The sequence below is a fragment of the Maniola hyperantus genome, chromosome 17 (assembly GCF_902806685.2).
Source record: "Maniola hyperantus chromosome 17, iAphHyp1.2, whole genome shotgun sequence".
Lineage (NCBI taxonomy): Eukaryota > Metazoa > Arthropoda > Insecta > Lepidoptera > Nymphalidae > Maniola > Maniola hyperantus.
The window spans coordinates 12,942,869-12,957,963 of NC_048552.1; the positions used below are offsets into that span (position 1 = coordinate 12,942,869).

At 38.2% G+C, this 15,095-nt stretch overlaps 1 protein-coding gene across 1 annotated transcript in view; it reads left to right on the forward strand.

Moving 5' to 3' along the window:
- Positions 1-15,095, forward strand: part of LOC117990037 (microtubule-associated protein futsch-like) — a 179,873-nt gene that overhangs the window by 121,415 nt on the left and 43,363 nt on the right. The window contains 3 exon segments of the mRNA XM_034977471.2: positions 195-367; positions 1,936-2,161; positions 11,314-11,472. Coding sequence (XP_034833362.2) covers positions 195-367; positions 1,936-2,161; positions 11,314-11,472 — 558 coding nt within the window.

Here is a 15,095-nt window from a genome sequence, read left to right on the forward strand (position 1 = left end):
TTGCACTATTGTCGTACCTACTCCTAGCACAAGCCTGACGCTTAGTTGGACAGGAAAGGGGAATATTAGTCATTTTAACATGGCTAATATTCTTTAAAAAAAAAAGAAAAAAAAATTACTGCAAATGAATATTTTAAACAAAAGCCTGAAGCAATATATTGATTGACGTCACTAAAAGTGGGTATTCTTTTCAGGAGAGAGACTCATCCAATACGCGTCCGAGAACCTCGTGACGGAGATCCTGATACACCCTCAGATGAACACGCTGATGCAGTGCATGAGGAACCTGCTCAGCTCGTTCACGCGCCACCGCCACCTGGTGCACGCGGGATACACCTTCGCCGGCAACGGCTCCTGGATCATGCAAGTGAGTACCACGTCCGAAGACATACCCTGACTCTCTTAAGTGCTCATCATCATCTCTCGAACCAATTCCAGCCATCAAGGCCGGCAACGCATTGGCGATTTCTCTGGTGCTGCAAATATTCACGGGCGACGGTATTCACTTAACATCAAGTCGACCTGCCTGCTCATTTGCTCGCTATTTTTATTCAAAAAAAATCAGCTGGCACCAATTTTCAGCTTTCAGTAGCTAGGCAGAAATTACACCTTAATTTTTTCTGGATCTCCAAGAACACTTTACCACTTGCTTTTACTGTGAAGGATAGCATCGTGAAGAAACCTGAGAGTTCTCCAAAAAAAAATTACCATAATAATTTGTACAATATAATGTTAGGCAATGGACTCGTCAAACATTTTTCTCGCTATTCACAAATGTATAATTCGTACAAAATGAGTTACGATTTCAGGAACCGTACAGTTTTACCCGTAGAGTTAAAATGGCGCGTGAAAAGTCATTTTGTACAGACTATACCTACTCGTTTGCTATTTTCAACTGTTCGTTTTAAAATTAACATCAAAAATGTTAACGACAGGTGTTGTGACTGCAACGTGCCATAACATGCAATAACGCTACGCGAAACTCGTTACCGGAGTTTAATTTCCGGCCCGAGTCCGCCACGCTGCAACGCGACGTTAACCGGGGAAATTAAACGACATTGATTTATCCGGGAAACGGAAAACCCTCCTTTATGGCTTTATGTAATACTTTTTATAGCTACAAATGTAGTCACCATCATCATCAACACATCGCTGGCTCACTACTGATGGGTCTCTCAGAATGAAAAGGTTTTGGCCATAGTCCACCTCGCTGGCTTAGCCCTAAAATACTTACTTTAAAGAAGTCAAAATATTTATTTCATGAAGGCTGGTTTGTGACTCTTAACTTATCGACAGAATGAAGATAGATTGGACGTCTTATAAGTGCGGTTCGATTCTCGACAAGGGCAGTTTGGAAATTTATAATCTCCGAATAATTCTCTCTGGTCTGGTCTGGTGAGAGGTTTCTGTCGTGGCTAGTTACCAACAAAGCCGTCCCGCCAAGTAATTTTTTTTTGTTACGGTACGTAAGCCGATAAGGGGTTCAATAAAACTGCGATACCCCTTCCAAGTTATCCTACTTCCATCGTAGACTGCATCATCACTTACCATCAGATCGCGGAAAAAGGATTGATTAATTTCAGCGAAGTAATTGATGCGGAATTTTCATCTAGATTTATCTAGGCCTAAAGACCACTTTAATATTTTTCATCATCATCATCATGATCAACCCATCGCCGGCTCACTGCAGAGCACGGGTCTCCTCTCAGAGTAAGAAGGGTTTGGCCATAGTCTACCACGCTGGCCATGTGCGGATTGGTAGACTTCACACACCTTTGAGAACACTATGGAGAACTCTCAGGCATGCAGGTTTCCTCACTATGTTTTCCTTCACCGTTAAAGCAAGTGCGATTAGAAGGCGGACGTCCTAACCACTAGGCTATCACAGCTACTAAGTCTTACTCTTTTTACTACCATAAAAAAATGTTGTTCCAGGACGGGACATTCTCCCTATCGGATTTTTCTGACGCTTACCAAGAGAACGAAGTGCAGCGCGTGATCCGCGCGTACGAGAACTCCATCTCCATCGACATCCACTGCGCCACCGGCGGCGGGGAGTGGCACAAGCTGCCCGAGATGCCCTTCGTCAAGCACTGCAAGATTAGGGTCAACCCCACGGACATACTCGACTCTGGCTCTCAAGCCATCAAGGACTTTATCGGTGAGTACCAAACTAAATGACTTTTCTATCCAACTGTGACTATTGCAAAAAAACCGAGACATGCGATTTTTTAGTGTCCCGCGTAGCAGCATAAAGAGCAAGTGGTAGTGTAGAACAAGAAAGAGGGTAGTTCGCTACTGCCCTTGACAGCTCGAACTACATCTCTCGCAGCACCGCAGTCCCGTCGTGACCACGACCCGTGCTATTGGGTTGAAATATCGACCAATAAAAACAAAAATTAATATTGCTATGTACCCGTTATATACATTAAAAAATGATATTTAATTCCTTAAAATACACATAACTCCGAAAAGTTAACATTGCATGGCCGGATTCAAACCCCTGACCCTCCGATTATAATGCGGACATCGCTATTAGGCTATCATGACTCTTTGATTTGCACTGATGGCTTAGAATTTCACATCTTTAAGTTCAATGGAAATAGAACTTTAAATTTTATCCACCAAGACTTACTTTCCTAGAATCCTTCAATTTCACTTAGGTTCTTCTATAAGTACGTTAGAACATCGTCAGACACACGGGGGTGTATTTCAGGATCAAAGGAGCCATAAATTTTGTTGTCGAAGTTTTGTCTGTCTTTGCTCACGCGAATCTAATAAAACAACATATCTACCCGCCGTTGTATAGTAATAACAGCTTTAAAATACTCTAAAGGAGCCGGAGTTGCTGAAATCAGCTGAAAATATTAGTTTCACTGGCTTTCAGAAATGAAAAATCAAGAGTATCGCCGTCTGTCTGTTTGTCTGTTGTGCCTGTCAAAACTCGTCAAGAGGAGGAGACCTGTAGGTTCTTCTCGTTGATCTAGAATCATAAAATTTGGCAGGTAGCAATGTCTTATAGAACAAGTAAATGGGAAATTCTGGGCATCGTGAATTTGTGGTTACGTGACAAAAAATTATTTTACGATGCTACGGAATCCTTCATGTGCGAATCCGACTCGCACTTAACCAGTTTTTTGGTACATCTACACTCGGTCCTAACCTCAGCTTGCCGGGATGGTATGGACATTATCTAACACCTTGTATAGATAAACTCAAACTCAAACTCAAATTATTTATTCAGAATAGGTAATATTTTACGCTTACTGATAGTCAAAATTTTAATTTGTAAGATGATATAGCGGTGATAATTAATACGTACTTAAAACTAAAGCTACGAGGGTTCCAAACGCGCCCAGGTCTGAGAAGAGCCCACAACAAAAGAGATGATGGATGTAGCCGATTTGACATTTATTTTGAGATTGAATTGAACCGCATCTAAACCTAAATTACAAAGCTTTGTCTCTCACGCTATACTAGGTAGTTAGCATATGAATATGGCAATCCAGACGAACTTCAGAGACCTACCGACAAGTCAATAGAACAACCGTTCTGTGTTCACGGCAATCACGCCTAATGACGTCTCTTGTCTGTTGAATAGCATTCACGCTGGAATAATTTTGTACACCAACACTTGGCTTCAAACTCACTGAATTGTTTATATCAGTTATTTTAGAAGGTATAAGAATAACAGACAATGCTATTAAATAAACTTTAATCTAAATTAAAAAGAAAATACATTAAATTATAACCAAAACATTTATTTATTTTACTTTTTTATTGGTAGATTTAAAAATTAATTATTCTATTTAATAAACTAAAAAAACAACATTAAATTTAAACTAAAATAAATTAAATTAAATCTAAAAACTCATCGAGACCACCGCAGCAAGGCATTGTACCCAAGATGCCGGCAGCATTACCCCTTTGGATGGCCAAACTAATTCTTTGTCCAAGGTAGCTGCCAGCTCTCGGGTCCCCGGTTGACTCGATAACCCTTTTCGTAATTTCCTCAAAAAGATCTCGAGCCCCCGGGCCCCACGCGGCCCCAAGGTCTCCACACCAAAAGACACGAATATGAAGCTCCCATCAAGGTTTTCATATTTGCATAAAAATTAATCGTGGTATGTACCCGATAGCTACATTAATGTGGCGTGCATATGGTTTGAAGCCAGGGTAGGCATTAGGTATAGTTTAGGTAGGAACCTGTTTACTGGCAGGTCATAATGCATTGAGCTTACAACTTGGGTAAGCAGTGCATTAATGCCTCTATGACCTGCACGCTATTGATTATAAAAAAAAAATACAAAAAAAATAAAAACCGACTTCGATACATAAACACTAAAAATTGAAAAATAATTTAATTTATTATCGAATATATTATGTATACAAGAGTTAATATAGTTCCATAATAATACTTTTTGGTGCCGGTGCCAATTAGCTTTAGCTGCGAGAATCGTCTAGACTTCATATTTTTATGAGACTCCACAATGGCACCTCATTGGCTCCGACCCCAAAAAATATTATTATGGAACTATATTAACTCTTGTATACATAATATATTCGGTAATAAATTAAATTATTTTTCAATATTTAGTGTTTGTGTATCGAAGTCGGTTTTTATTTTTTTTGTAAAAAATTTTTATTTCACAATTTTTAGTGGTCCCATGGAATTATGCTATGTCTGGTTAAAAATCTACTGTTTACACTGATCGCGAGCAATTTACTCTTATCCGTTGAGGAGTTCCAGTATCTATCTTCGAAGATGTTCATCAGATCTTCACCAAATTTAAATGGGACCAACTTTGAAGTATACCTAGTAACCCTTTCAAACAAAAAAAGAATTGTCAAAATCGGTCCAGGCGTCTTCGAGTAATCGGGAAACATACATAAAAAAAAAAAGATTCCGACGAATTGAGAACCTCCTCCTTTTTTTGAAGTCGGTTAAAAATATGTCGTTAAACCACGAAATAAGCTTAAAATCACACCGATGAAGTTGCGACTCAACTCTTGACTAGTTTGTATATTCAATTTAATTAGAAAATACATAACTTAGGTACTCCGAAGTTATTAATGCTCCGCCATACAGCGAGCACGCTCCAGGCTCGTTACAAATTACTTACAATAAAGTTACCGCTCTCTAACAAACCTAACAACTACACGCCAATACTCCATTGTTGAGAATGTCAGGCTTCGTACGTGGAATTACGAATTCCGCACGGTTAATTTGTCGTCTGGAGTTTCAATAGTAAAAGTTTGTCGTCTCCCGCCGCGCCCGGGGGTGAATACCGCACAATATATTTAATACATATACCTATTAAACTTCAAGCGTAAGTAATAAGCGGGTAGCGAGTAGCAAAGGCTCTGAAAGAAAGAAGAAAGAAAAAACATTTATTCTTTGAAAGTTGTGCCACACATCAAAAGTCAAAAGTCAAATAATTTATTGAAAATCCTAATCCTAATCCTATATCCTATATCCTATATCCTATATCTATGTTTGGATGTTTGTTACTCAATCACGCAAAAACTACTGGACAGATTTGGCTGAAATTTGGAATGGAGATAGACTATACCCTGGATTAACACGTAGGCTACTTTTTACAAGGAGTTCCCACGGGATTTTTTAAACCTAAATCCACGCGGACGAAGTCGCGGGCATCAGCTAGTAGGTAATAAATTACACTTTTTGATGCCGGTTGTTGCATTTGTAAAATGATATAGTGGTGATAATAATTATTACATGAACTTAAGGCGAGTCACCGAGGCTAAGCGGAAAAAAACTGGTTTGCTAGATCAAATGTTTTAGGTATTTACTATTAAATAATGGCCTTGCTAAAAATATACAATATACCTAAAGACATTGTCTAAAGAATGTGCTACTTTGATACACAATAGGAAGTACTTCACTCGATCGAATAAAATCTTGAAATAAGCCGAAATAAAAGTCTAAAACGAATTATTTAACACTAAAATTTCTGACTTGGCAAATAATTTTTATATGGCAATATTTGTCTTTAAGTACTACAGAGAACCTGCTGAATTTTGGTTTTCAACAGGACTTCTATAATTTATTAAATTCAAATTTAACGTTTGAAACACAGAATTTGAACGTTGCCAAGCGGTTTACTTCAAAGCTGCGCTGCCCGCCTCGGTGACTCGCCTTAAAACTAAAGCTACGAAGGAAAAACTAAACGCGCCAGGTCTGAGAAGGGCCCACAATAAACTCAGCCGGGTATTCTTTTTATCCAACATCACCAGTAACCGACATATTATAGCTCAGCAAGTTGCGAAGCTGAAGTGTATAAAAATGCTGAAAACGAAATCATTGATATTCCATTAGGTAGATCTAGTACTCATAAAAGCTTTTGGAAAGCTGAGAATTAAATTAAATATTAGCTCGTAATTCGTAAGAGCCCGTGAGTAGAGTCAGGTGGATGGATATAAGTTGCTATGGAGTTTAAATTGCTTTTACAATATATCAAGTGTTGTTCAACTATTAGTTTGTTGTGAACGAAATATCAAAAGTTTTATGGTCGTACTATACAGGATGTACCAGAACACAAGCAAAAACTTAGCGTTATTGTTATACTACCTAAACAAAATCCAATACCAATAACCATTTGTCTCATTTTGTAGTTTTAGTGATTTAGTATTTTTCGACCCCGCAATGCAAACTCGTGTTAATGCCCCGCCTACGACGTTGACGCATTGACTCCGAGTGGCCTACTTACACAACGTTCGTTGACCTCTAGCGTCAGTCAGATGTTTTATTTGCAACTAGCTGATGCCCGCGACTTCGTTCGCGTGGATTTAGGTTTTAAAAATCCCGTGGGAACTCTTTGAATTTCTGGAGTAAAAAGTAGCCTATAACACTCTCCAGATTATACCCAAGCAAAAAATCACGTCAATCGGTTGCTCCGTTGCGACGTGATTGAAGTACAAACCAACAAACAAACACACTTTCGCATCTATAATAATATGGGTAGGGATGGATGGATTCGTCCACGTGGGTTTAAGTTTTCAAAAAGCTCATGGAAACTCAATTTTCCGAAGATATACCTAGAGTGGCCTATGTTCATCTCCGGGCTCCAAGCTGTCTCTGTAACAAAATTCGTTAAAAGCAGTTGAATAGGTAGACGAGCTGTAAAAAGCTAGCAGACAAACATGCAGACAGACAGACACACATTTCGCATTTATAATATTAGATGGTTTGGATGGAGTGATATAGTATAGATACTCGCTGAAGAAAATTGTTTTCAAATGGTGGATTAAGCCGTAAGTACATGTTTATTTGTTCGGAAAATCCCAAGTGAGCCCCATATGCCGTTAGCTGAGAGTAACTACCCCCATTATTTGCAGGCACGCGGGGCTCATTTTAAAGTTCAATTGAGTGTATTTTTCCCAAGTGCCCTGTGTTATATTATATCACTAATGTACAACGTACTAGAATTTACCTATGTAAGCCATCCGCGTCGACTACACAAACTTTAAACCCCTATTTCACCCCCTCAGGGGTTGCATTTTCAAAAATCCTTTCTTAGCGGATGCCTATGTCTTAATAGCTATCTGCATGCCATATTTCAGCCCTATCCGTCTAGTAGTTTGAGCTGTGCGTTGATAGAACAGTCAGTCAGTCGGTCACCTTTTCCTTTTATAAAAAAGATAACTCATACCAACTACAACGTACTGGAATTTATACCTATGTAAGGTTATTAAAAAAAACCGGCCAAATGCGAGTCAGACTCGCGCACCGAGGGTTCCGTACTACAGTCGTATTTTTTCGACATTTTTCACGATCTAAAGGTCGATGTGCATTACTTTCGGCCGCGTACCTACTGTAAATTTTATTCTTTACGGACTTGAAAGTTACGCAAGAACTCTGAAAAAGCTTTATCCTACTTTTTATAGCAAACAACTTAGCACTTTTAGAGTATTTTAAAGTGCCTAACAGCTAACTGGCACTTTTCACAGCATAACGGAGGAGCTGGCGAACAGAACGGTGTAATTGCACGAAATTAAATTTTACAAGAGGAAAAAAAGTATTGAAACTTTGCTCAAATTGTACGCTTTTATTCAAAATCACGGACTAAAGACTTAATTTCAATACAGTTTTGGTCGTTTTGTTCGGAAATGAGCAAAATTTATTTTCAGTTATTGAAAAATCACAAATTTGAACTCAATTATAGCACAGTTTTAGGCCGTTTTGCTCGAAAATAAGTTCCAAAAAGGGGCCAAAAACTTTGTATTTATTAATTATTCAGGTACAAGTTAGCCCTTGACTGCAATCTCACCTGGTGGTAAGTGATGATGCAGTCTAAGATGATAGCGGGCTAACCTGGAAGGAGTATGGCAGTTTTTATTAAACCCATGCCCCTTTGGTTTCTACACGGCATTGTACCGGAACGCTAAATCGCTTGGCGGCACGGCTTTGCCGTTAGGGTGGTAACTAGCCACGGCCGAAGCCACCAGACAAAACTTCCAAATCAAAAAAAAATTTGGGTCAGAAGCTTAATAATTTGTTATCTACTTCCTACTTAACCTACACCGTTTTATTGGCAAGCTCGACCACATTTTAATTAAGAAGTTGCTCTTTTTTGTTAAGGGATCTAAAATAACTCAATATTAATCTAAAAGCAATCTACAATAATATCTTAATGAACACGACGAGAAAACCCAGCCTTTATAAAAGAAAAGAGTTCATTTCAAAGTCCGAACTTTTAAAAGCGAAACCCAATTGCTTTTGAAATGTTCACGGCCGTGGGAAAACGGGCCTAACATTGTGAAAAGCGGGTCTCTTGCTCTCGCTCAAACGGTGTTTAATTCAGCTTTGAAAAGGGTACAGTGAAATACTCCGACGCGGGTTTGAGCTTCGGGACTCATTAGGCGTACCGGTTAATTTTATATTTTTGTATTTTCATGCTTTGTGTGATAACAATATTTGGTATTTGCGTTTTTAATTGAGTTTGTGAAATGTTTTTGAGATATCTTTAATATATAAAATTCAAAGTCCTGACTAACTGACTGACTGACTTACAACGGACAGCCTAAACCACTGGTCCTAGACTCTAGAGACATGAAATTTGGAGGGTGTGTTCTTTGTAAAGCGTAGGTATTCACTAAGAAAGGATTTTCCGAAATTCCACCCCTAAGTGGGTTAAATGGGGGATGGAAGTTTGTATGAAAGTCCGTTATTTTTAAAATACATCGATGAAAATTGGTAATTAAGCTTTCGGTGAAACATTAAAAACTTCGAAAATTCTTCTAAATAGGGGATAAAAGTTTGTATGAAAGTCCGGAATTTTTCAAATTATTTGCAAGAAAATTAATTTTTGATATTTCGGTCACAAATTAAGAAATTTGTGTTTCAGGATTTTTGGAAATTCAACCCTCACGTTGGTTTTCTAAATTCAACACGAGTGAAGCCGGGGCGGGTCAGCTAGTATTTTATAAATTACAGAAAATTTTGGTTTAAGTACCTACCCAACTTGTTCGTATATACATACATATAGAATATAGATTACAGACCTATGTTGTTTCCTTCTCAACTATATAATTTATCACTAACAACTTTAACTTCGTTATTAACATGTGAGGTAAAGTCTCGCAAACGAAGTTATAAAGTCATGTTGTTAGGACGTAGCTAGTGACCTAAATGACCTAAATGCTGTAAACTCACTAGCTCGCCCTGAGGCATCGGATGACCTAAAGTTTCCGCTCTAAATGTCTCAGATTTTGATATTAGAGCAGCTTTTATAATGTTAGCGTGATTAAAAGCTAACCAGCCAAGATATTAGAGTAATTTAGATTGTAATTCATTAGGCTACAAACCCATAAAAATCACTACCCATATTGTAAATGCGAAAGTGTGTTTGTTTGTTTGTTGGTTTATTGGTTTGTTGATTTGTCCTTCAATCACGTAGCAACGGAGTAATCGACGTGATTGCGTGGGTATAGTTTAAGAGCTGGAGAGTGACATAAGCTAATAATTTTTATCCCGAAAAATTAACGATTTCCCACGGGATTTTTAAAAACCTAAATCCATACGAATGAAGCCGCGGGAATCAGCTAGTTTTGATATAAAAAGTAAAAAAAAATATAAGCAATAACTTTGTGTTATATTTTTGTGTTGAAATCTGTGTAAATAGATTTTCGAGCTAACAAAGTCACGAGTAATGTGTAGTCCTTGAATAAATTAATAACCTAAGATGTATAGTCCGTAAAAAATGAGTCTTCGCGCGCCATTTTAACTCTAGTCAACTATCATGTCAAAAGTACGGTTTACCTTTAAAATAAGGACTAAAATCATACTTTTGACATGAAATTTGACACAAAAAGTTAAAATGGCGCGTGTGGAGTTAAATTTTACGCGTTATATAAATAGTTTAGCCTTTTCGAATAAAGCCAACGCGGACAAAGAACGTATGGCATTTTCAATAACGCCATAATGGCATCGCCTTTAATAGGGTGGCATTTATTCTATAGATATTATATAAGTATGGTATCCTATACAATACCCACATACAACGTTATTGGATACGATAAAAGGTTTCAAAGTGTTACGTAAGCACTCTGTCTACTTGTTTGTTACACGTTGACAGAGTAAAAGTTTACACAAAGTTTTCTCTTTTACTCTTTTTTACATGACTGCCCAAAAGAAGAAGTGTCATGTCAGGATTAAAACGCACCTCATTTCGGAGTTATGTGCGTTTTAATTAACTAAATATCACTTGCTTTAACGGCGAAGGAAAACATCGTGAGGCAAACTCCATGCCTGAGAGTTCTCCATAAAGTTCTCAAAGGTGTGTGAAGTCTACCAATCCGCATATGGCCATCGTGGTAGACTATGGCCAAAACCTTTTCACTCTGAGAGGTGACCCGTGCTCTATAGTGAGCCGGTGATGGGTTGATCCTGATGATAATGATGATGTATTTGAGTTTCTTTATTGCAACATAACTTCTAGATGCCTGTACAGATCGTTAGGTTGGATCCTAATCGATCGTTCGGATCGTTAGGTAATTCGCTAACACTTCGCTACCGGTATCGTACGCGTCTGCTACTTATCTCGCGATACCCACCTTGTCGTCCCCGCGCGTCGCGTCTCCTACGAATCTCGTCAAAATGGCGGCGGTATAAAAGTTCAAGAAGAATTCTTTGTTTTTAGTAGCATAATGTACGAAACTCGAGTACCGAACATGTATTCTACTGGCATGCGACTGCGGTATCGTACGACTCTTGCGAGTATCGCAATGTATGAAGGTTAAATTAAAAAACTCTATTAAAAAAATATGTACAAATGTTGATGTTGTCGACAGCATACCTGGACCCCTACGTAGTGCCAGCCAGCTTGGAACAGCTGCTGGTGTCGAGCGACGTGGTGGGCAACATCCGGTTCAGCCACCCCACCCTGTACGTGTTCCCTGGTGGACAGGGAGACGCCGCACTCTTCGGCATCAACGGATTTAACATGCTGGGTAAGTTCACAGAATATTACTTTCTTCTTCAGTCCTGGGTTTCAAGTCAAGTCAAGTCATATAATTTATTCAAAATAGGTAATAAATTACACTTTTTGTGGGATTTGTAAGATGATAATTTGGCTGATTCCGTTGTACACAAGCTGTAAGCTAAACTAAAATGGCACGTCTAAATTTATTGCTATCCCTTTCATAATGTTGCTTGCGGAAAAGTATAGCACAAGATTTATACCTGTAAATTTAGTTAAGTTTAGAGATTGTGTACAAGAGAATCGGCCCCAATATCTAATAGCGGTGATAATTTTTACGAACTTAAATTTTTGCGAACTTAACTAAAGCTACGAGGGTTCCAAACGCGCCCTGGTCTGAGAAGTGTAATAATATATTGATTATGAACTGTCATAATTGTAACTTCTATGAATTTAAATTTCTCACTCTTAGTATTTGCATTAATATGAGAGACCGCTGGTGCAGCCTTTTGACCTGGTTCCTCCTTCATCTTTCTATTAAGACATCGCCAAGGTCTGCACCCATACGTAGTCAAAACTTCACGGACACGTACGAAACGATTTGCCTCCACGTTTCTAATTCGAACCGCTAGGACATGGAACGACCTTCCGGCATCAGTTTTCCCCTGCATTTATCTATGTCTGTTTGGCTAGAAATTTGGCATGCAGATAGCAATTATGACGTAGACATTTGCTAAGAAAGTATTTTCGAAAATTCAATCCCTAAGGGGTTAAAATAGGGATTTGAAATTTTGTGTGATTTGAAAAAGTCGCGAGCATAAGCTAGTTCAGTTATAATAAAAACGGTTTTGATCAATCCTTCGTCTTACTTTTTGTAGTAATTTACTGAATCTTTTTGTACCACTTAACTTTGAGTAATCGCAGCTACAATAAAAACTGAACATGACAAAACCTTTTCTCACACATATAAAACAAAATGAGAGAATAAAACCTAAATGTAATTTGATAAATGATAGCCTCAAGCAAGAAAAGCGCTTGGCGATGGAAAACCAATATACCGCTTGGCAGGCGTCCAACTCTGTAGGTCTCTTGACCAAGGTCGAGCTGCTCCCTCCCGGCGATATCGTGATTTAGCCTCTTAGAACAACGGAGTGGCTACGAAAGATTTTTTTTTCTATTCACATATTGTCTGTCGCTAAGCAAATAATATATTCTTCACACAACTCGCTCTACAATGCCAGCTAACGTAACGTAAGAATTAATAAAGTAAGAAAATATGTATATTTATATTATACATAAGAAAAAAAATAGCATGTAACATACATAATTATTATAATAATGAATGTCAAGCTGAAAAAAAAACGTAGCTGTTCATTCTCGTCCAAAAGAGCAAGGCAAAAAAAAAGAAAGCAAGCAAGCAAGCCATGTCAGCTATAAGGGTCTCCGATCATCATGTCGGAGGACAAAAAAGCGGACATACAAAAAAAAAACGTTAAATTAAAATCAAATGACGATGTTTAGTTTGTAACGATGGGGCTGGCATGTAGATTATCTGTAAAAGCCCCTGACAAAAAGTCAGATTTAAAAAAAAACATCTATTAGATTAAGATCCTGTTTTGTGTTTTTTCAATGTTTACTTTGTGTTGTGTGCAATAAAGTGTAAATAAATAAATAAATAAATAAATAAAATTTTTATGACATACGGGGTGTAATGTTGTGCTGAAATCCATTACGCCTTAAGGGATGTAATGTAGCCGAAGCAAATTCTGTTCCTTATATTATAAGTTATTTTTTTATATTTTTTCCGCGTTTTTTTTTGTGATATCATAATATCAGTAATCATCAGTACATACTATCACCTGTTTTCGTTTTTGCCAGCGTTCTGGGTACACCCTGTAATATTCCCCGTACAGTTTAGGAAGTTGACAATGCCTTGGGGAACATGGAAAGATAAACCTGATGGTTCTCCAGTCGTATCAGGTTGCCGTCCATCGGGCTATGAGAGTGAGGGAATAGAGTGTGTTTGCGCACACATTTGTACACTATATTATCTCCCGCGCAGATGGCTAGTCTCTATGGCGATGGGTCGCCGCCTCCGGCGCGGGCTAAAATTCAGCCTATGATATTCAGGATATGATATTGTTATCATTCCTAGTATGCAATAGATTTCGCCGTTTTTAGGGTTCCGTACCCAAAGGGTAAAACGAGACCCTATTACTAAGACTCTGTTATCCGTCTGTCACCGCCTCTCATGAACCGTGATACTAGACAGTTGAAATTTTCACAGATGATGTATTTCTGTGGCCGCTATAACAAAAAATAATAAAAAACAGGGTAAAATACATTTTGAAGGGGGCTCCCATACAACAAACTTGATTTTTTGCCGTTTTTATAGATATGGTTTTTGTCACGAAGGGTTCCGTACCGATACGGGTTCCGACTCGCACTTGGCCGGTATTTAATTATTTGAGTCCAAGTACTACTTAGAATTAAAAAAACTATGAAATGACAGCAATTTTAGTCAGGCTTGCGCAACGAGGGTTCCGTACTGCAGTCGTATTTTTTCGACATTTTAAACGATAATTCATAAAAATGAATAAAAATCTGTCCCTTTCATAATGATACCCCACTTGATATAGGTACTTAGTTATCTTACTTCGAAAATTGAAAATACTAATTTTTAGTTCACAATCACAACTTATTTTTTTTCGTGTGTCACAACTAATCACAACTATAAATTCACGGTTTTCAGATTTTCCCCGAATGTCTGCTATAAAACCTGCCTACCTGCCAAATTTCATGATTCTTGCTCAACGGGAAGTACCCTGTAGGTTTCTTGACAGACCGACAGCCAGACAAGCCACAAAGTGATCCTATAAGGGTTCCGTTTTCCTTTTGAGGTACGGAACCCTAAAAATAACCTCTATTAAATAGAAAACTAAAGTAATTTCAGTAAACTCAAGCTAAAACTGTTACTAATTATGGTTCCGCTAAAATAACCCCTTCATTTTGCCGTTCCCTCATGTCTGGCCGAGTGCCAAAGTTGCTTCAGTGTCATTTTAGTCTTTTTGGTAGTATTTGCGCTGACTAAGATACATGGGAAAAGTTCTTTATTTTACCTTATTAGTGCAAGGAGGTTTGCTCTTTCATTGGCCATGTTCGGAAAGATACTGCCGACTGCTGCGATTTTGTTTTTTTTTTCAATCAGAAAGTTAAGTGTTTTACTTATTATTGGAAAAGGGTTGGTTTTAACCGACATAAAAGTAACTGTCATTTTGTATCACACAGGGGCCCTACCGCGGTTGTTTGACAGCTACAATGTCACGATCGCAATCATCTCTGATTGGTTAATGCTCGCTCACTATTGGCCACAATGCATTGTTGCAACAAGAATCGCACAAATTCAGCCAATCAGAACAATAATTGAGATTGTAATAATGATTGATGCAGGTTTTAGACAATCGCCCTACTGGGGCCCTACCGCGGTTGTTTGACAGCTACAATGTCACGATCGCAATCATCTCTGATTGGTTAATGCTCGCTCACTATTGGCCACAATGCATTGTTGCAACAAGAATCGCACAAATTCAGCCAATCAGAACAATTGAGATTGTAATAATGATTGATGCAGGTTTTAGACAATCGCCCTGCAGA